The sequence below is a fragment of the Protomyctophum bolini genome, assembly GCF_963924005.1.
Source record: "Protomyctophum bolini genome assembly, chromosome: 10".
NCBI lineage: Eukaryota > Metazoa > Chordata > Actinopteri > Myctophiformes > Myctophidae > Protomyctophum > Protomyctophum bolini.
Window position 1 is genome coordinate 4,115,725 of NC_137871.1, and position 22,617 is coordinate 4,138,341.

Here is a 22,617-nt window from a genome sequence, read left to right on the forward strand (position 1 = left end):
AGAGACAGAGAGAGAGAGAGAGAGAGAGAGAGAGAGAGAGAGAGAGAGAGAGACAGAGGGGGGGGTCAACAAGTACATTAAAAGACACAGCTATTATTTGACCCGATGGAAAAGAGAAGTGCTGTTTTTAAATTGATATACAGTAGTAGATATTGTTTGTTGAAGTAGTCCACATACACAGTATAGAGAACACATAGAGTAGAGCTCACATTTCCCTACAGAAATGTGGAAAAGAGGCTAAGCTAACAGAGAAGTGCTCGGATGTCACTGGTCTATTGCAACTGTAGGCTATAAATTGGATAATTAATTCTAGACAAAAAAAATGCAATTTGTAATTGGAACTTGATAGAATGAACAGTATATGTGGCCTTACATGGGAAGTATTTGCATTTCCTCTCTCTACCACGCGCACACAGTCACAAACACACACACACACACACACACACACACACACACACACACACACACACACACACACACACACACACACACACACACACACTTCTCACTGTTCACAAACTTCACACATATGGCATATGGTAGGCTATATGAAAAATCACACCTGTGTGATGTGAGGGGAGCTAATATATTAAAGTCTAACTCATGTTGATTATTATGGTGATGTAACACAAACGGTGCCAACACAAACATTAAACGCCATTAACAATAAAGAAGAGACAATATGACGTAATGAGGGACAATATGACATACATTTTCCCTTCATTGTCAATGGCGTTTTTAAAACAAACATTAACCCATTTTGGGGCGGGAACCCCTTTTGGTGTTAGCATTATGCTATGCTTTAGCTATTGAGAAATAGCAGATCTACAAGCTCATACGCACCACGAGCTTGTAGGTCTGCTATTTTTGAAGAATCGTGAAAAGTGACATGAAAGTGTTTGAAACGACTGACATAGAAAAACTGCTTTTTCAAGAAAACAGACATGATTTATAGAAGACATTTGCAGAATCATTCCCAGGTCAAAATGGGTTAAACCTGTATATATAGGAAGGGCTGCATGGCGCCCCTCAAAAACAGAGAAGGAGAAAGATTATATAATAATAATTATTATTATCATAAAGATGAACCTTACTATAATTTGTCCGGATCATCAGGTTGTGTGCTCCAGCACCCCCCCTCCCCATCAGCTCTACGCCACAGATCTGCTGTCCCATGAAATGAACAACAAAAAATTAAAAATACGCAAGATATTTGACATGTTTACCATATATAAAGGACGGAAATAAACAGGAAATATTCATATTATTCAGAAAGACACAATGAATAAAGGAGATTAATAAATGAAACTGAAGGTAATAAAGGAAGAAAAGTAAAGGATGGAGTCAATGGGCCTGATTCACAACGGCGTTTACGGTGATAACATGACGTGAAGCTAGCGGAAAGGCATTTACGTGGATTTCCCACATTAATTTGGAATTCATGGAAATGGCCGTGAACTTGACGCTCACGTACGTTGGTCGGAAACTCCGTCAATTCCCACGGGACGTCTTTAGGTGGCGGAGACGGCCCAGACGGGAGACATTTGCGGAAGCATACACGTGAGATTTATTCAGAAGGCTTTAGTCTTCATGCTGAATCAATAAATTGTTCCCAAATCTCAGATAAAATATGTAGGCATGTGTCCCCATGACATATTGGTCGATCAGCACAAAATAAATGATAGCCTATATAATAAAAGCTGAGTGCACTTGTATGCCTAAATGCATGCATTTCCCCATACAGAAACTGCCCCTGCAAGCCCGACACCTTTTTATTTATTCATTAGGATATTACTATAGCATGCGCGATTGCGCTTCTCACTTGACAGCTTTCTACTCGCAGTGCAACGGTTGTGAGCTTGTAGATCGGCTCTCGCGCATGTTAAAAAACAAACTCACAATTATAATAAGAACACATAGGCTTATCTGCATTCTGCAATTTCTGCACTACGAATCCAACATTGTTTAGTGTAGTAATGCCTGCAGTAGGCGGCAGGCCTATTGAAATTGTTTTGTTACGGAGCTCCTTGAGTCAGTTGACTGTCGGTCGGTGTGTGTGTGTGTGTGTGTGTGTGTGTGTGTGTGTGTGTGTGTGGGGTGGGCAGACAGCAGCGTGCTGCCGATCCGATTCACATTGGAAAATGAATGGGCTATATAGCCCTGTATAAAAAATAGAAGACCACATTAGCCTGGGAGGCGGCCTTTTTTCCGACAGCATTCTAGCCGACGGGGCAACGGTCCGCTCCGCAGCTCCACATGCGCTGCTCCCGTGCTTGCAAATATGAAGGACAGACTTTATAATCATGTATTGATATTGATCACATGCATGGATGCCACACACAGAATAGTTTAACTCACTGGCTAAACTCACTGGATTATAATTTCTTAAATTCTTCAGACAAGAGGATCCCAATTATTCACTTATGAATGTATAGGCTTGTACTGTTCTTTATCGCGCAAGCCATGCCCCCCTCCCTCTCTCCTCTCTCTCTCTCTCTCTCTCTCTCTCTCTCTCTCTCTCAAAAGACGACTTTTGCATTGACATATATCCGATATTTTAAATATCGGATAGGATAGCCTATGTTTTACCTCTGACTGCAAAGTGCAAAGGTATGAGTGCAGCACCCGCCTTGGTCCCGAACTTAATTAAATAAATTATAATTATATTGTTTCAGCAGCGGAGCACGCACCGTTGTGGACATATTAATAGAGTGCGGGCTATATTCATGCATTGACCGCGGCTGTGAAGCCGCATAGTCTGCGGCTGCAAAGCCTTTTTTCTTTTTTTGACAGACCAAACTGCTGTCTGCTGAGTCATGCTTGAAGCCTTTTATGGTGCGATATGGGGCGTGGATCAATGCAAATGAGGTTGTCGGGTGCTTTTCCGATCACTTTGCACCCACTGCATTCAGTATGACATACACCTGCGATACGCCAGCGCACCTGTGGTACACACCGCTCTCTGAATAACACGTCATCTCAACGTAGCTTGATCGGACGGATAAATACGATATCTGTTTCCACCACAGTGTAACGGTGGCGTATTTCTTTTTAATGAATCAGGCCCATAGAGAGAGAGAGAGAGATCTAGGTACATAGAAAGACAGATACACACACACACACACACACACACACACACACACAGGGAGTGACAAACAAATGCAACAACCCCCAAAGAGCAAAAGTGAAAATAAAAAAATATATAAATAAATGAAAGAGAAAATAAAGTAAAGTATACTTCCATGGATAGGATCCATGCGGTCTGCTGAGGTCATGTGGTGTAGCGCTGTGGTCCGGGCGGCGGTGAGTCTGATCTGACACCAGGAGAGGGAGTGTGTTGTAGGGGGTGGGGGTAGGGTGGGGTAGGGTGGGGCGGTTTCCCGTTTGCCCCCAATTCCACATGCATGCCCTGCAGTTCATCACCCCCCCCCCACCCACCAACCCCTTCAAAGCACCCACCCTTCCTCCACATGGACCCCCCCCGCCTCCCCCCCACCGCTATCTCCTCCTTTCCCTTCATCCTTTTACCCATGTGCGTGCGTGCGTGTCACTGTGTGTGTGTGTGTGTGTGTGTGTGTGTGTCACTGTGTGTGTGTGTGTGTGTGTGTGTGCGTGTGTGCGTGCGTGTGTGTCACTGTGTGTGTGGGTGTGGGTGTGGGTGCGTGCGTGCGTGTGTGTCACTGTGTGTGTGTGTGTGTGTGTGTGTGTGTGTGTGTGTGTGTGTGGGTGCGTGTGTGCGTGCGTGTGTGTCACTGTGTGTGTGGTAGCCTGGTTAATAAACCAGACTAATATCGCACGGACCGCGGGATATTAGTCTGGGGAGGCTCAGCTTGGATTTAATTTCCAGGGCGGCGGGTTGAAACATTTTCTCAGACCTGCCGAAATCCGCCGGCAGGCAATTTTTTTTTGCCAACGGCTGATTCGGTCTGGTTTATTAACCAGGCTATGTGTGTGGTTGCATGTGCGTGTGTGTGTGTGTTGCTCCTCCCATGTGGCCTTAATTGTACTACAATGAGCCCCGCCCACATAGAGACCTCAAGGTCTGCAGCTGCTGTGCAAATTAAGTCCTGTTCAATTAACTAAGAACTGTGGAATGACAATAAGTGTCAAGTCTACCTATTATGCTACATTCATACCGTCATATAATCTCTTTTGTTATCATTTACTATAGTTTATTCAGGACAAAGTTGGTGGTAGAAAGCATACAGTAATTTATACCAATGACCATTCATCTTTGATGAATTGAACATGGTGGACCCTGTTGTAAACAAGTGTAATGCTTGATTGGGTCGTCCACTCACAGTTAACAGTCTTTGTATTGAGTTTGTGCTTGAAATGTATACTGTAATTCTGCAAACTGTTAATAAATATTTCAATCAATCAAAAAAAACAGTTCGATGAAGGATCATTTGTTTTGTTCATGATATCCATGTTTTCAAAATGATATGCACTAATTATTAATGTGAATAAAAACAGGCCACACATGTGGCCTGCTTTAACCCATTCTGAACGGGAACCCATTTTTGTGTTAGCATCATGTTATGCTTTAACTATTGAAAAATAGCAGATCTACAAGCTCAGCGCGCTACGAGCTTGTAGGTCTGCCATTTTTTTTAATCGAAGAACGACTGACTTTTTTAAAATCTGATCTCAGGTCAGAATGGGTTAATCAGACCAGTGTGTGTCCATTGGAAACCTCGTATGAATCTGATCTCAGGTCAGAATGGGTTAAATTGGCTTAACAATCAACGCAGTAGAATAAAATAACACTGCCAAAAGCACAGTGCATGCATATGTCTGGAAAAAGTGCAAACATTTTATGAGCTAAAAATAACATTTATTTTAGCTGTATTTAATACAGATTGATAAACAACAAAAGCACAAACACTCAACTAAACTTGTACTGTATGTGTGTTATTAGTTTCGTCATTACAACGTTCACATGCAAATCCTAATTTTACGTAACATTGTGATTGTAATATTGTAAATCAACATTGTCAAGGAAGCAGAATATCTCTACATTCTGTCAATTATTCAAGTGGTCATGATATGGTGCTACCTTATTAAATCAATTATTCAAGTGGTCATGATATGGTGCTAATAAATCAATTATTCAAGTGGTCATGGTATGTTGCTAATAAATCAATTCAATTAACATTACAGGAGCATGCACACTACAGATTCAACAGGAGTGTAGCCTTTGTTCACCAAACAAAAGTGTTTATTACTTAGGCTACTTCGTAGTTAAAGGTTTTTTTTTGTTGTAACCACCGTGGCTCAGTGATGTCATGTTGTAGTTTTCTTGCAGTGTGACATCATGTTGTAGTTTGCGGTGGTCACCTTGTCGCCTAAAACTGGAGTATGAATAGGCCTTTGTTTACAGTACTGGTTCTCGACCACCAGGAGGGTGTTCCAACCAGGGTTCCACACACAGCTAGATAGTCGATAGTTAAACCCCCTTTTGGTGTTAGCATTATGTTATGCTTTAGCTATTGAAAAATAGCAGATCTACAAGACCTTTGATAAACAACAGAATGAGCCCCAGACCGTTGATAAACAACAGAATGAGCCCCAGACCGTTGATAAACAACAGCATGAGCCCCAGACCGTTGATAAACAACAGAATGAACCCCAGACCGATGATAAACAACAGAATGAGCCCCAGACGAGTGTCGCGCTACGAGCTTGTAGGTCTGCCATTTTTGAAAAATCGAAGAACGACTGACATAGAAAAATAGCTTTTTCGGAAAGCTGTCAGGATGTAGAAGACATTTTTAGAATCTGATCTCAGGTCAGAATGGGCTAATCGGAACCAAATGGACCCATATTGGTCCCTTCATGGTCCAGGTGGTTCCCTTTGTATAGGCTCTCAGAGTTCAAATAATCTGTGGCCTAATAATGCATATCTCTGCTGTCAGGAAGAAACCACTAACTCCAAAATGTCCCATTTTTCAGGAAATGAAACATATAATGTTTTTCAGGAAATTAAGAAAACCTTATTTTTTGCCCCTCCTATATACAGGTTTAATGTTTGTTTTGTCACTCACACAAACATTAAACAATGCCATTAAAAATGAACAGAGTTTCAGAACAGGTTTGTTTCGCCTGTCACTGAGCAAATGTGGGCATATGATGTTATATGTTATGATATCGCAAATCCCCTCACTTCACACAGGTTTTTAATTATTTTTTATCCCACGATTTTGTAACTCATTTTTCACCCCTGTGTCAATCATCTTATGTGATCCTGGGCTCTACACACCCTCCACCAACCTAGTCCCCATATATGGGGGACAAGGGGAGAGCAACGGACTTGAACTCATGCTTCCTTCATGCCTGAGTGTCCAAGTTGCTCCTTTACACCTGACAGGGGGGAGTTTCCCTGGTTGGACGTAGCGCGTGGAAGGAACACGTTATTCCAAGCAGTGTGGTCTTTTTTAAACAATGCAATGCTGCCACAAGTCGGTGTTGTGACTTTATCGGATATTGTCAATTAATTCCATGAGCGGGGGAGAGTAAGCGGGTGGAGTAAGCTGCTTTTTTATAGCAGAGACAGTTTGAGGGTCCAATGGAGTTAACCCATTTTGGGCGGGAACCCCTTTTGGTGTTCGAAGAGTGACTGACATAGAAGATTTTTTTTAGAATCTGATCTCAGGTCAGAATGGAAAACTGTCAGGATGTAGAAGACATTTTTAGAATCTGATATCAGGTCAGAATGGGATAACTCTTTCAGCGCCACCTGGTGGTCACCAGTTTAGACTCTGAGTACCAATTCTCCCATTATAAAGAAAGAAATAATTTGTAATTATATTATGCATGTAATGTGCATGTCATCACCTGTACACCAGATTAGAGGAATTTTCAAAATATGGAGGAAAATAAAAGAAATATATTTTTTAAGAATATTTTTAAAAAAAAAAAGAAAAAAAAGGGGATACGTCTTGACGCCCGTGGCATCCATTACAAAGACCTCAATTAGACGTCTTGACGTTTTTGGCTACTAAACAGAGGTGTTTTCCAAAGCGCTCTTCTTCAGTGGTGGATGATGTTGTGGATCCACCAGTTGACCTGCACGGTCCAGCCCTTGTCCTCGCACAGGGCGATCTGCTGCAGGAAGTGCTCCCTGGCCACGTCCTCCGTGCTCTCCTCCTGCAGTGCCTCCCGCAGGTAACGCATGTCCTCCGTCTCTGCACTGCTCAGCTTGGGGATGCCCGTCAGCAGCATGAGGGAGAACAGGGTGACCAGCAGGCGCTGGTGGGAGCGCAGAGACAGGTACGCCTGAACGCACGTGTCCTATAGGGGAGGGGAGGACCAACTATATATATCATATGACACACACACACACGCACGCACACAAGCACGAGTCCGATAGGGGAGGAGAGGAGAGGAGAGGAGAGGAGAGGAGAGGAGAGGAGAGGAGAGGAGAGGAACAAAAACAGCAAAGCATATAACCAACTAGATATGACACACGCACGCATATCACACGCACACACACACACACACACACACACACACACACACGCACACGCACACGTCAAATCAGGCGTTCTTACCCTGAACCGTTGGAAGTAGAGGCTGGTGCGACCCTTGACCCGGCCCATGACATACAGGAAGTCAGGTGTGAGGACGAAGGGAACGCGCTCCCTGCTGACACCCCTGAAACGCTTGATGTTGCCCAGGATGTGACCGAAGTCTATGTGGAACAGGTTCCCTGAGGAACCAGAAGATCTGAATCAGGATGTGACCGAAGTCTATGTGGAACAGGTTCCCTGAGGAACCATGAAGATCTAAATCAGGATGTGACCGAAGTCTATACGTCTATGTGGAACAGGTTCCCTGAGGAAGCAGAGGATCTAAATCAGGATGTGACCGAAGTCTATGTGGAACAGGTTCCAACAGGGTTGAACACCACTGGTTTAAATGGTTATAATTTAACACTGTGTATACACACTATGGCTCTCATTTATCAACCGTGCGTACGCCAAAATATGGGTGCACGCCGAAATTGCCGACATTTTTGACATTTACCATTTCCGCCAAAGCTTGAAATTGAACGTGACAACGTGCAAAATCCACGTTTGCTCCTCAGCTGGCGTACGCATTTTTTTCTGTCTATACACAAGCGGAGCAGCATTGTCTGAACTGCTGACACTGTCACAGGCATCTAAACATATGTTTTCACTCCTAAAATGTTAATATAAAACGGTATGTGTATGTAAAAAACAAAAGAGAGATTTCCAACTTTACAAGTAATTAAAATCGCGCAATTAAAAACAATATAACATGTTTACAATGTATTAGTTTGTGCTTAATCAAACACTTGTTATGCGAGCGCACTTGTGAGATGATTTTGGAGCGCATGCGGACGCGGTGATGCGGCATATGCGATTATGATATTATTATTTTTTTAAAGGCATGAATGGACTGCACGCCTTTATTTCCAAGTGACAATGACAAGCATACAATACAGCTTGCCTATTTGTAGTAAGTACTAGCAGGCTATAGGCGTAAGGGGCTTAATAATTCACCATTTATAAGTGCTTAGACAGTTTTGACAGTTCAGATAAAAGCGAGATCATTTTCGGGGGTCGGGAGGACGGGACCGCGGCGTGCGTCGCCAACACATACCAGCGCAAGCGGCAAGCCTTCATCCATATGTTTATGATTCGTTCATCAATGATCAAATCACTACATAAACGTTGATTGTGAGCTGCCTTGACGACATGATAGCCTATCTCTCATGCAGGCATGTCACCCACAGGACTTTAATATCACAGCAGTGCGCAGTATCACGCCTTCGCCGTGCACTGTGCACGAATGGGTAAAATTAATATAGGCCAGCCTACAAACTAATTCCATTCATGGCGATGCGATGTCGATGTGTCATGTATATGCGTGCATGCGTGGACATGACAGCAAAGCAAGCGAGGTGAGAGGAAAACAGACAGGGTAGGCCTACAACTTTATTTAATTCATGCAGGTGTTCGTTCTTTATTTAACAAGACACCAGTGGGCTTGCAAGTTGCGTGTGCTTCTGCGTGTGTGTGTGTGTGTGTGTGTGTGTGTGTGTGTGTGTGTGTGAGAGAGGTGCGTGAGGCGGGCAAGGCACGGGAGAAACCTTTTTTCCATGGTTTCCATGGTTCCCACAGGTCGTAAACATGTGTTCAGTCGCAAAAACGAGGGCGAGGCTTGATTTCATAGGGCGTGCCAGATAGATTTCAGCCGTCACATTTATTAACGTCAGAACGAAATTAAGGAAGGATCAGCTGTTTGCGATCACTTTATAAATGCCGTGGCGACGTGGGTGTACTACGAAACCTGCACTCGAATCTGTGGCAGATTTTACACTCGATTGATAAATGAGGGCCTATAGGCCTACATACAATAATGTTGCATACCTTGGTCTGTGATCATGATGTTGTCATTGTGGCGGTCTCCTATCCCAAGCACGTACGTGGCCACACAGTAGCCAGCACAGGAGTTCACAAACCGCTCCACGGAATGGCAGTGCTGTAAGCAAATTAATCCATTCAGGAGGGAACCCCTTTTGGTGTTTTAAAACCCATTCTGACCTGAGATCAGATTCTAAAAATGTCTTCTACATCCTGACAGTTTTCTGAAAAAGCTATGTCAGTCGTACATCGATTTTTCTAAAATAGCAGACCTACAAGCTCGTAGCATACATCTGCTTTTTTTCAATAGCTAAAGCATAACGTAATGCAAACACCAAAAAGGGGTTCCCGCACAAAACGGGTTAAGCATTGTTAGACTTTTAGCTATTGAAAAATAGCAGATCTACAAGCTCATATAGCACTGCACCGAGTGCCGCGCTATGATCTTTGTAGGTCTGCTATTTTTTTAAAGTCGTGAAAATGTGGTGCAAACCTTTGATTGTATATTCTTTTAGAGCGAATGTTTAGGGGGGGGGGGGGGGTCCCCTGGAACAACATATTTTCAGATGGGGGTCGGTGGCCAATTTCTGGGGGTCCTTGACCCCCAGACATTGTTGCTCACTGGCAAATGGGGGCCCGTAGCCTAATGCATGACAAACTGGGGGGTCCTTGAAATTAAACGGGTTGAGAGTCACTGCTAGAGCCGTAACAATCTTCTCTTATGGGGGGTCCGCGGGCTAATTAGTGTCAATTTGGGGGTCCCTGACATGAAGAGGTTTGGGAACCGCTGCCATAGGACACTTGAAAGTCATCCAGTTTGAACTAATGGATCTGTTATACTTACAATTTCCTGAAATGGGCATTTGTTCTTAAGCCACTCAAACAAAGCATCTTCTGCAAAAGCTCCGTTGCGTGCTCCCTCATTGGTCTGGACTGTAGCGATGGTCACCGCATCTCTTACAATCTCTATCATACCTGTTGGATGGGATGCTTCATTATTATTAAGGCCATATTTAAAGATATTTGTGTACATATTGGAATTGAATTAGTATACACATATACAGTAGATTGTTTAACGATTTTGTTATAAAGTGTGCGTGTGTCCATTCGTGTGTGTGTGTGTGTGTGTGTGTGTGTGTGTGTGTGTGTGTGTGTGTGTGTGTGCGTGCGTGCGTGCGTGCGTGCATGCGTGTACCGTACCGACATTCTGTCCTGTGGAGATGCAGCCATAGGGAACCAGACAAAGGTCCAGGGATCTCTCCTGCCAAATGGAGTCCATCACCACCAGCATCTGATCAGTGAGATTTGACCAGAGTTTCCACATGGTTGACCAACAACAATGTCAACCAACCGCCCTACAGTACCATATTCATCCATGCAGTCACTAGCAGTGTTGGGACCGTTACTTTTAAAAAGTAACTAGTTACAGTTACTAGTTACATCATTTCAAAAGTAACTTAGTTACTTTACTGTTACTTAAACCAAAAAGTAAAGCGTTACTTCGAAAAGTAACTTTTTCGTTACTTTTCGGTTCGGCTCGCCCCACATCCAAAACACTTGGTGGAGAAAATATGCTATTTCCGTGCTCAGACCCAGGGACACAACCAGCCAACCAGGGACACACATAGTTCTATCTATAATAGAGTGTTTGCACCACTCAAAAAGAAAAACGGGCTCCCACTTCCAGGCCATTCATTCATGCCTTCAGTTCAGTACAGTGATAATAATATAACAATAGCAGGGGGGACTGGTGGTGATTTTGATGATGCTATGTAGGCCTATCAATACATATTTATAGCAAACAACTAAATACAAGTAGGCTACAACCAACAACATGAGGGTTCCAGTTCCACTGCTCCAGTGAATGTTGTATACTGTGCAGATAGGCTGAGATAGCTCATAGCTGCTCTTATTGGTGGTGGTGGCAATACTAATTTGAGTCTGGAATTTTAAACAAAGTAAGACCAAAACCAGAATTAATATTTTATAATCAAACACACGCGCAAAGTCTCTTTCAGTATCTGTCCGTCTCTCTCTCTCGCTCAAAGGTAGCTAGGCTACGCACACTGTCTCACACACACACACACACACACACACACACGAACGCGCAGCCTCTTTCAGTGTCTCTCTCTCTATCTCTCTCTCTCTCTCTTTTTCTCTCGCTCGCTCGCTCACATGATGTGCATACACGGCGCACACGACACACACACACACACACACGCGCGACCGACATAAACAAACACACGGTGGTATAGCCGGTAGGAATGGGATCGTCATAATTTGCTGGGACTCAACAACTTACTTTGACTGTACTTTGTGCTGGATTGGAGCAGCTGAAGGAAATAAGGAGGAATATAGCCATTTGCGATATGGGCGCCGCCATGACACTAGTCAGAGTAAACAAACTTGCGCATCACCACGTGTAGCACACACACACACACACACACACACACACACAAACGCACACACACTCCTCCTCCTCCCCCTTCTCTCCCGCAAGGCAAGCATGACAGTTCTTCTCATTCTCCCCCGATCGAGACTACATGAAAAATAACGGAAGAGTAACGGAATAACGCACCATGTAGTAACGGTAACAAGTTACTGAATTTAATATAATAAATAACGCGTTACAGCAACCGTTACTGCCGAACGTAACGGCGTTACTGTAACGCGTTATTTACGTTACGTTACGTCCCAACACTGGTCACTAGTATAGACAAGGTTATTGTAATTATCTAAAACTATAAAAAAAAATGTCCGCTCTGGCGCCATTCATCTTGGCAGTAGAACGCTCCAGTAAAAAAAAGCAATTAATCCAATGAATTTCTCTTCAAATTAATAGTCTGTTCAAACTAAAGCAGTTTTTTGATAATTGTTTTCTCTAATAGCAGCAGTTGAGGCAGCTGATAATATCATGCGTTTGGACAGTATGGATGGATGGAGGCGTGCTGACCTGAATCAGACAGTATATGGATGGAGGCGTGTGATTGGACAGTATGGATGGATGGAGGCGTGCTGACCTGAATCAGACAGTATATGGATGGAGGCGTGTGATTGGACAGTATGGATGGATGGAGGCGTGCTGACCTGAATCACCAGCATGTCCTGCCGGAGGTCGTCCCCCTGCTTGAAGATGATGCCCACGGGGGGCGTGGCCGAGACCGGGGACGGCATGGAGCGGAACTCCAGCCACAGCGGCTTCTTCTTGGAGGGCATTACTTTACATTTGTCCAGCTGAAGGACACATGTCCATTACTTTACATTTGTCCATTACTTTACATGTGTCCATTACTTTACATGTGTCCATTACTTTACATTTGTCCATTACTTTACATGTGTCCATTACTTTACATGTGTCCATTACTTTACATGTGTCCATTACTTTACTTTACATGTGTCCATTACTTTACATTTGTCCATTACTTTACATGTGTCCATTACTTTACATGTGTCTGTTTTACTCTTACCAAGATCCTTCCTGCTTTGATCCGAGGGTCAAAGGGCACCAGAAATTCAGATGGAAGGTCAGCGTTTCTAAGAAGATCCAGAAGTTTCATGGCAACTATTAAGAGACACAATAAATACATATAATTATTATTTTTTAAATATAAAGCTTTAAATCATAATTATTCAATTAATCAAATGATAATACGGTAATTGCTATAGTTGCAGCCATAGTTCCCCCATAGGTACCCCATAAAATATAAAGCTTAAATCATAATTATTCGATTAACCAAATGATAATAATTGCTATAGTTGCAGCCATAGTTCCCCCATAGGTCCCCCATAAAATATAAAGCTTAAATCTTAATTATTCGATTAATCAAATCATCGTCATATCATCATCAGTCAATGTCTGTCTGTCTGAATGTCTGTCTGTGTGTCAGAAACACTGCCGTATCTCCTCACCGCCTGCACCAATCGCTCCCATCGCTTTTCACACAGGCATTGACCATAATAATATGGAGGTCTTAACGAAGCCCTTTTTCCAATTGTGGGAGGTCGGGTGGGAAATACAACTCAGAGTGCAGTTTCAGGGGTTAGACACACGATGGCGCCCCTTGCTTTATTTCTCCAACAGGTTCAAACAAAGTCAGTTTTCACAAACAGAACTCAGACAGTAATATTCTTTGCATGAGGTCCCGGCTCCGAGGCGGGAGTCGTCACTGCAGAGGATGAGAGGGGATGTTAGCATACGGTCAGAGCACAAGGTAAGTACAAAGTTGGGGCCTGAGACACCCGGTCTAGGCAGTCTACCAACTGGACCTTTGTATAACTCTTTCTCTTCTTCTTTTCCAGGTTCCAGAGGAGGCCAGGAGGCTCCCCCGGAGGTAGGTAAGGGGGTGCGTATCTTTCTCTATCCACAAGGCACAGAAGAGTACTTTAGAGTAGAAGTACTCGGATACGGGGTGGTGAGTAATTAGAGTAAAAGTACTTGGTATGGTACCGGGCGGGGATGGTACGGAGGGCCCCTTAGGCTCGGCCAACAGGAAGATACACAAGCATTTATATTCTTATTTCTCTCTATCTACTGGGTGGCCGTGTCGGTACGACAACGGCAGTCAGGGGGTTAACACAAAGTAAGCGCTCTAGTTTCTAACGGTCTTCTTTCACCGGGCCTGGCGGCGCAAGCCAACTTAAAGTCTCTTCAAGGGTGAAATAAACATAACACGGGCCTGTCTTCTTTCACAGGGTGTACGTGACACTTTATCTAGAGCCTGCTAGCTTCCATTAGTCTCTACGGGGTTATCTTCATTCAACAATCTTCAGTGTAAAACACCACGGTGACACTCTTCATTCACAGTCTTCATTTAGCATCGACAGGGTGACTTCCTTCATTCACAATCTTCGTTATTATCCTTAGCTGCTCATTTGCCACTATGAGTGCCTCTTCTTAATAACACGGGTGATAGATAGTGAACGGTTTGTCTTACTGCGACCTTATGGAGCTGTGGGGCTGCCGTTTCCATACGGGGGTCCCGTCTTCCGCACTCGTCCCCGATACGAGCCAGGTGGGTCTCCAGTATGCATGCGGCTCTCCGTGTATACTTGTCTATGGGGGGCACACGCTCCTGCGTGTGCTTCCAGCCCCACTCCTACAAGCCTGGTGATGTGAGAATATAAGAGAGCAATTGAGTGGTGATACAAACAATCAAACAATAAACATAGTCCATACGTGAGAGTCCATAAGTGAGAGGAGTGTGGACTTACCATCCAACGCCGAGTGGACGGCATATGCTGCGCGAGCGTCTGTGTGTAGCAGGGATCTGATACTGCTAGGTGCGCAGGCTGTTTATAAAGGGCGCGGCTGACAGGCTGCGGCTGTCCTTAATTGCTAACCAGGGCGGCGGCCGGAATGAGGCGCAGCTGATTTAGAATTGCTCTGGGATAATACACTGAGTCTATGACCCGGCCATGGGCGTGCCTGGTTGTCATGGTAACTCGCCCCTCCCCCTGAGGTGAGACCTGACAGACTCCACACACTCCCCCCCTAAGTTTCTTGCTACCGCAAGGAGCTTGACTACTTCCCTCGTCTTCGTACAGTCTTGAGAGCGCGTCCGCGTGTTTCATCTTGGTCCCGGGCCGGTGCTCTATCTCGAACTTGTAGCTCTGGAGCTCGACGAACCAGCGGGTGACACGGTCGTTGCGGTCTTTGTTCGCCGCCATCCACTTGAGTGGCGCGTGGTCGGTCACGAGGGTGAACTGTCTGCCCCATAAGTAGTACCGGAGGTGATGGATGGCCCATTTCACGGCCAGGCACTCCTTCTCGACAGTGGAGTAGTTACGCTCGTGCTTCAGCAGCTTCCTGCTGATGTACAGTACGGGATGCTCATCTCCGTCTAGCGGCTGGGACAGGACAGCGCCGACCCCGGTGTTGGACGCATCCGTGGCGAGGATGAAGGGCCTTGTGAAGTCCGGCGCCACGAGCACCGGCTCGCTGCACAGGGCGGTCTTCAACGTGCGGAAGGCTTCGTCCGCCTCGTCCGTCCACTGGACGTGGTGGGGAAGGTTCTTCTTGGTCAAGTCGTGGAGGGGGGCCGCGATCGTGGCGAAGTTCTGGACGAACTTCTGGTAATAGGCGATCAGGCCGAGGAAGGACTTGACCTGCTTCTTGGTCACCGGGCGTGGCCAGGTCTGGATCTTCTCCACCTTCCTCGTCTGTGGTCGGATGCACCCTCGGCCGATGGTGTAGCCGAGGTAGTCCGTCTCGGTCCAACCAATGCGGCACTTCTTTGCGTTGGCGGTCAGGCCGGCCGCCCGTAGGGTGGCTAGGACTGTGTCGACCCGCTCCAGGTGCTGTCCCCAGGTGGCGCTGTGGATGATTACATCGTCCAGGTAGGCCGCCGCGAAGGCCTGGTGGGGTCGCAGTATCCGGTCCATCAGCCGTTGGAACGTGGCGGGGGCCCCGTGTACTCCGAAGGGCATCACTCGGTACTGGAAGAGTCCATCGGGAGTGATGAAGGCCGTCTTCTGCTTGGCTCTCTCCGTGAGGGGAACCTGCCAGTACCCTTTAGTCAGGTCGAGGGTACTGATGAACCGGGCGGGCCCCAGCCGGTCAATCAGCTCATCGACGCGGGCCATGGGATACGCGTCGAACACGGAGATCTCATTTAACTTCCGGAAATCATTGCAGAAGCGGAGTGTGCCGTCGGGTTTGGGGACAATCACGATCGGGCTCGACCAGGCACTGTGGGACTCCTCGATGACCCCCAGCTCGAGCATCTTCTGGACCTCTTCTCTGATTGCCTTCCTTCGTGCCTCCGGGATCCGGTACGGCCGTAGTCTCACTACCTGGCCGTTAGGGGTGTCGATGTCATGCTTTAGCACGGAGGTGTGGCCCGGTAACTCTGAGAATACGTCGCGGTTCCGATCGAGTAGCTCCCGCAAGTCCTGTGTCTGCTGGGGCGTCAGATCCTCACCAAGGGCCACGGCCGGGGCCTGCGGGGAGACAAAGGTTACTAAAGCGGGTAGGGGCACTTCCTCCGGCGTATGCCACCGTTTCAGTATGTTCACGTGGTAGATCTGGTGTCCGCGTCTTCTACCTGGCTGACTCACCCGGTAGTTCACGTCTCCTTTCCTCTCTACGACTTCATATGGGCCCTTCCATCGGGCCAGGAACTTACATTCGCTGGTGGGGACCAACACCAGCACTTTATCGCCGGGGGCGAACTCTCGGATCTTGGCACCCTTATTGTAGGTGCGCGCCTGGGCCGTCTGGGCTGCGGCCATGTGCTCTCTTACGATGGGCCAGATGCGTTTGGCGCGCTCCTGGAGCGCGTCGACGTGTTCGATGACGCTGCGGAGGGGGGACGGCTGGCTCTCCCAGGCTTCTTTAGCCAGGTCGAGGAGGCCACGCGGTTTCCTCCCGTACAGGAGCTCAAAGGGCGAAAACCCGGTTGACGCTTGGGGTACTTCGCGAATGGCGAAGAGTACAAACGGGATGAGGCGGTCCCAGTCTTTGGCGTCCTCTTCCGTGACGCGTTTTAACATTTTCTTTAGCGTTTGGTTGAACCGTTCGACCAAACCATCCGTCTCAGGGTGGTAGGCGGAGGTCCGTATACGCTTGACCTTCAGCCATTTATACAGGGATGCTAGGACTCTGGACATGAAGCACGTGCCCTGGTCGGTCAGGATTTCGTCCGCTATGCCGACGTGGCTGAATAGCATCAGCAGCTCGTGGGCGATGGCCCGGGCGTTGGCGGTGCGGAGGGGGATGGCCTCCGGATAGCGCGTCGCATAATCCATGATGACTAGGATGTACCGGTGGCCCCGGGCGGACTTAGGGAGGGGTCCGACAATATCCATGGCGATACGGGAGAACGGTACATCGATAATTGGCATTGGAATTAGGGGGCTATGGGGCACGCCGCGGGGGGCGGTTAGCTGACACTCGGCACAGGAGCGGCAAAACTCCTCAATGGCCTTCTTAACGCCTGGCCAATAGAAGCGGGCGGCGACCCGGTCGTAAGTCTTTTGTACGGCCAGGTGGGCCCCTAACTGGTGGGAGTGGGCGAGATACATTACTCGGGACACATACGGTTTGGGGACGAGTAATTGTTCGACGACCTCCCCAGCGGGGTCCTTGCAAGCGCGGTACAGCAAGTCGTGTTGGACGAAGAAGTGTGGGAAAGGTTTCTCACTCACCCCCGGGTTCAGCTTCCCGTCGACGGCCACGACGTTCCGCCTGGCGCCAGCCAGGTTGGGGTCGGCCCACTGAGCGGTGGCGAACGATCCTTGCCGCCGGGGGGGCGGCGCGTCTATTCTGGGGAACTCTAGGAAGGGGTCTTCACCGAGGGCCGGCGTGTCGTCTGCGTCGGAGGCCTCCGCTTCTTCCGGCCCGGGTTCTGGCTGGGGACTTCCTCGGCCGCTGCTGGTGGACGAGGTCCCGTCTTCGCGGAGGGCGGGGCAGGCGACGAGGGGTACGCTACTTCGGCGGCGTCGGCGGCGCCGCGTCCTGGGGGGCCCTCGTCGTCCCGGGTTCCAGTATTTCTCGAACAGCGGACAGTCCGTTCCGATCAAGAGGGGGACGGGGAGTTCGGGGACCACTCCGGCGGCGACCAACGCGGAGCCACGGGGGGTCTGTACGGTCACGTGGGCGACGGGGTACCGCCGGACATCTCCGTGGACACACGTGACCGGGATGGTGGGTCCATTGGTGGCGGAGGCGAGGTCACCCCGGACCAGCGTCACGACGCTGCCTGAGTCCAGCAAGGCATGGGTGTCGGTCCCATCAACCCGGGCGGGGAGGGTGGTCTGTCGTCGGCTCTCACTTCCGGTGTGGAGGCAGGGGCGGGGCCCTCTCATGCTGTCCGCGGAGGGCATGGAGACATCGGGGCCGGGGGGCCGCTCTGGGCAGGCCCAGGACAGGTGGTCCTCCCGATTACAGACGTAGCACCTGCGGATCCGCGGGCTGCGGTCGGGGGGGCCGGAGGCACGGGGCCGGACCGGGGCCGGCGGGGTCGGCGGGGCTGGTCGGCGTCGGTCTCGGCGGTCGTCTGTCTTGGGGACGGCGTCGCTCTTGGTCTGGCGGAGCATATCCGAGCAGACGTGGTGGTTCTCCAGGAGGGCGATCAGGGCGTCCACGGATGTGGGGCTGACTCGGGCAACATATTTCTTGGCGTCGGATGGCAGGGCACGGACACACCGGTCTATGACTAATCTCTCAATCCACGGGGTCTCTCCGCCCGTGGTCAGCCAGCTCTGCGTCAGGCGGTAGAGGTCGGCGACCTGAGCGCGAGGGGGCTGGGCCTGCTGATAGGCCCACATGTGGTACCGCTGGGCCCGGGCGGGCAGGCTGTAGCCGAGGGTGGACAAGATGGCGGCCTTCAGCGTCTCGTAGTCTCGAGCGTCTCTGGCGGGAAGGTCCCGACATGCGCGTTGAGCCTCTCCCGAGAGGTAGGGCGCCAGTATGCCGGCCCAGTCGGCGGCGGGCCACTGCTCGCGGTCGGCGGTGCGTTCGAAGAGTTCGAGGTACGCCTCGATGTCATCCTCGGGGGTCTGCTTGGAGAGGACGGCGTTGGGGGTCCTAGGGACATCACCGTGTCGGTCTAGCCTGCGGACAACTTCACGCACAGCGTTCTGTAGTTCAGTCTGACTTCGGAGAAGGGCGGCCAATTCGGGGCTGGCCATGTTTAGGCGGTGGTTGAGATCAGATGAATACCCACATTCTCCACCATATGTGGGAGGTCGGGTGGGAAATACAACTCAGAGTGCAGTTTCAGGGGTTAGACACACGATGGCGCCCCTTGCTTTATTTCTCCAACAGGTTCAAACAAAGTCAGTTTTCACAAACAGAACTCAGACAGTAATATTCTTTGCATGAGGTCCCGGCTCCGAGGCGGGAGTCGTCACTGCAGAGGATGAGAGGGGATGTTAGCATACGGTCAGAGCACAAGGTAAGTACAAAGTTGGGGCCTGAGACACCCGGTCTAGGCAGTCTACCAACTGGACCTTTGTATAACTCTTTCTCTTCTTCTTTTCCAGGTTCCAGAGGAGGCCAGGAGGCTCCCCCGGAGGTAGGTAAGGGGGTGCGTATCTTTCTCTATCCACAAGGCACAGAAGAGTACTTTAGAGTAGAAGTACTCGGATACGGGGTGGTGAGTAATTAGAGTAAAAGTACTTGGTATGGTACCGGGCGGGGATGGTACGGAGGGCCCCTTAGGCTCGGCCAACAGGAAGATACACAAGCATTTATATTCTTATTTCTCTCTATCTACTGGGTGGCCGTGTCGGTACGACAACGGCAGTCAGGGGGTTAACACAAAGTAAGCGCTCTAGTTTCTAACGGTCTTCTTTCACCGGGCCTGGCGGCGCAAGCCAACTTAAAGTCTCTTCAAGGGTGAAATAAACATAACACGGGCCTGTCTTCTTTCACAGGGTGTACGTGACACTTTATCTAGAGCCTGCTAGCTTCCATTAGTCTCTACGGGGTTATCTTCATTCAACAATCTTCAGTGTAAAACACCACGGTGACACTCTTCATTCACAGTCTTCATTTAGCATCGACAGGGTGACTTCCTTCATTCACAATCTTCGTTATTATCCTTAGCTGCTCATTTGCCACTATGAGTGCCTCTTCTTAATAACACGGGTGATAGATAGTGAACGGTTTGTCTTACTGCGACCTTATGGAGCTGTGGGGCTGCCGTTTCCATACGGGGGTCCCGTCTTCCGCACTCGTCCCCGATACGAGCCAGGTGGGTCTCCAGTATGCATGCGGCTCTCCGTGTATACTTGTCTATGGTGGGCACACGCTCCTGCGTGTGCTTCCAGCCCCACTCCTACAAGCCTGGTGATGTGAGAATATAAGAGAGCAATTGAGTGGTGATACAAACAATCAAACAATAAACATAGTCCATACGTGAGAGTCCATAAGTGAGAGGAGTGTGGACTTACCATCCAACGCCGAGTGGACGGCATATGCTGCGCGAGCGTCTGTGTGTAGCAGGGATCTGATACTGCTAGGTGCGCAGGCTGTTTATAAAGGGCGCGGCTGACAGGCTGCGGCTGTCCTTAATTGCTAACCAGGGCGGCGGCCGGAATGAGGCGCAGCTGATTTAGAATTGCTCTGGGATAATACACTGAGTCTATGACCCGGCCATGGGCGTGCCTGGTTGTCATGGTAACTCGCCCCTCCCCCTGAGGTGAGACCTGACAGACTCCACACAATTCAACAAATTATAAATTAATAATGAATTTATCAGTGAATAAAAAAAATAACGCACCCAGGGCGCAGTACCCCCCACGGCCACAAGGGGGGAGGGGCAATATTTCACAACGGGTAAGGGCTAGTGATAATAATTGCTATATAGTTGCAGCCTATAGTTTGGTCCCCTCCACCTGTCGCAGGTTGAGGCGGCTCCAGACCGGGCCGGTAGAGCTGTTTGATCTGCCCGGCGACCTCCTCCAGAGCCCGGACGGCCTGGACCTGCAGCGCCAAGCCCTCCAGCATGGCCTTACCGCAGCCCAGCAGGTAGGCCTCCAGAACCACCGCCATGCGCTGGCGGAAATATGGACACCCCGCCACCTCGCTCCGCACATACCAGAAGAAGAAATGCCCGATCCTCTTGCTCTGTTTAATAGGGGAACAAATACAACAAGCAGAGGACCTGGGTGACTATACAGAGTATATACGCGTGCTATACTGAGGGAAGGTAGAATATTTATTTTGAAAAATAGCAGATATACAAGCTCATAGCTCTCTCTCTGTTTCTGCCGCGCTATGAGCTTGTATAGATCTGCTATTTTTCAATATAGCTAAAGTATAACATCTCTTCAGAACTGGTGCGATAAAAGCTCCTTAGGGATCAATGTGACAAAAACAAAATAACTTGTCATTCATGAAAAGGAACCTGTGCAGTCCATTACAATTGGTGGACAAATAGTGGAGGTAGTAGACACTTTTAAATACTTAGGCACATATATTGACAGCAAACTCAAATTCAGTGAAAATACTGACCAGATTTTTTTAACTTGTAACCAACGCCTCCACCTACTACGCAAGCTCAACTCCTTTAGAGTGAGCAAGCATATTATGGAAACAGTCTATAAAAACCTGATAGAGGGAATCTTGACTTTTAACATGGAAATGTGGTTTGGCAATCTAAATGTAAAAGGAAGAAGCAAGCTGCAGCGAATAGTAAACAAGTTGTAAAAAAGTTGTTGCTGTAATCATTTGTTTTTTACTGTTTGAGACCGAAGACGAATTTCCACACGTGGACAATAAATGAAACTAACTAACTAACTAACTAACTAACTAACATAACATAATGCTTAAAACACCAAAAGGTGGTTCCCGCCCCAGAATAGATGAATACTACTTGACTCACACGAAGAGCTCTCCGGATGAGGAAGCGAGCCAGAAAACTATCGTGATATGGTTCCACTTTGAGGATCTGTAAAGAACAGACCAGAACAGATACATGATGAAAGCAGGGTGGTAGATCATTGATTGATTGATTGATTGATTGATTGATTGATTGATTGATTGAAATATTATTAACAGTTTGCAGAATTACAGTACATTTCAAGCACAAACTCAATACACAGACTGTTAACTGTGAGTGGACGATCCAATTAAGCATTACACTTGTTTACAACAGGGTCCACCATGCTCAATTCATCAAAACATTTAGAGACGTACAAATAGACACTTCTATATATAGTTAAAGAACAGAACAGGAATTCATCATAAAGGAAGCAAAAAGGGAAAAGAAACATATACAGTGAGGGGCGGTGGGGGGAGGGGATTCAGATGGGGGCCAGTTTCGAATTGCAGCCGTCCGTAGGTGCCCTTTGAGAGCGGTTTTGAAGGAGTCAAGGGATTCACATGTCTTAATGACTGTTGGTAGGGCGTTCCACGTTTTGGTGGCATAGGAGCGAAACTAATTTAGTCCCTATACAGTAGTCCAACGAACAAGCCAGTAGCCTAAATATTATATTAATAATTAATAATAGCACATCACTGTCACTGACAAATCGTCATAATCGATCATGGAAATATGACATTCTAGGGATATAGCTTTTCTGTCTATAGGGTTTGTACTATAGCGTCTGACTCTTTGTATTGGCATTTTCAGCACCCTCTGCTGGACACATTTCCATACAGCGTGACAAAATACAGACAAACGGACGGCCTCAACAGCATGCAGTGTTGTTTTTGGCAGCAAATTTTGATTTTAGTTTTAGTCATTTTGGGCTCGATCACCAACAATAAATATGCCAG

At 47.8% G+C, this 22,617-nt stretch overlaps 1 protein-coding gene across 1 annotated transcript in view; it reads right to left on the bottom strand.

Annotated features, from left to right (window-relative positions):
* Nucleotides 1-7,032: 7,032 nt before the first annotated feature.
* The window catches only part of LOC308322846 (phosphatidylinositol 4,5-bisphosphate 3-kinase catalytic subunit gamma isoform-like), a gene marked incomplete at both ends in the record, with an annotated part of 33,783 nt that continues 18,198 nt past the window's right edge, over nucleotides 7,033-22,617 (bottom strand). Inside the window, 9 exons of the mRNA XM_080774336.1 lie at nucleotides 7,033-7,293; nucleotides 7,554-7,711; nucleotides 9,399-9,510; nucleotides 10,237-10,367; nucleotides 10,593-10,683; nucleotides 12,480-12,626; nucleotides 12,860-12,954; nucleotides 20,733-20,964; nucleotides 21,722-21,787. Of these exons, the coding sequence (XP_080630462.1) occupies nucleotides 7,033-7,293; nucleotides 7,554-7,711; nucleotides 9,399-9,510; nucleotides 10,237-10,367; nucleotides 10,593-10,683; nucleotides 12,480-12,626; nucleotides 12,860-12,954; nucleotides 20,733-20,964; nucleotides 21,722-21,787 (1,293 nt within the window). The remainder of the gene's footprint in view (nucleotides 7,294-7,553; nucleotides 7,712-9,398; nucleotides 9,511-10,236; nucleotides 10,368-10,592; nucleotides 10,684-12,479; nucleotides 12,627-12,859; nucleotides 12,955-20,732; nucleotides 20,965-21,721; nucleotides 21,788-22,617) is intronic.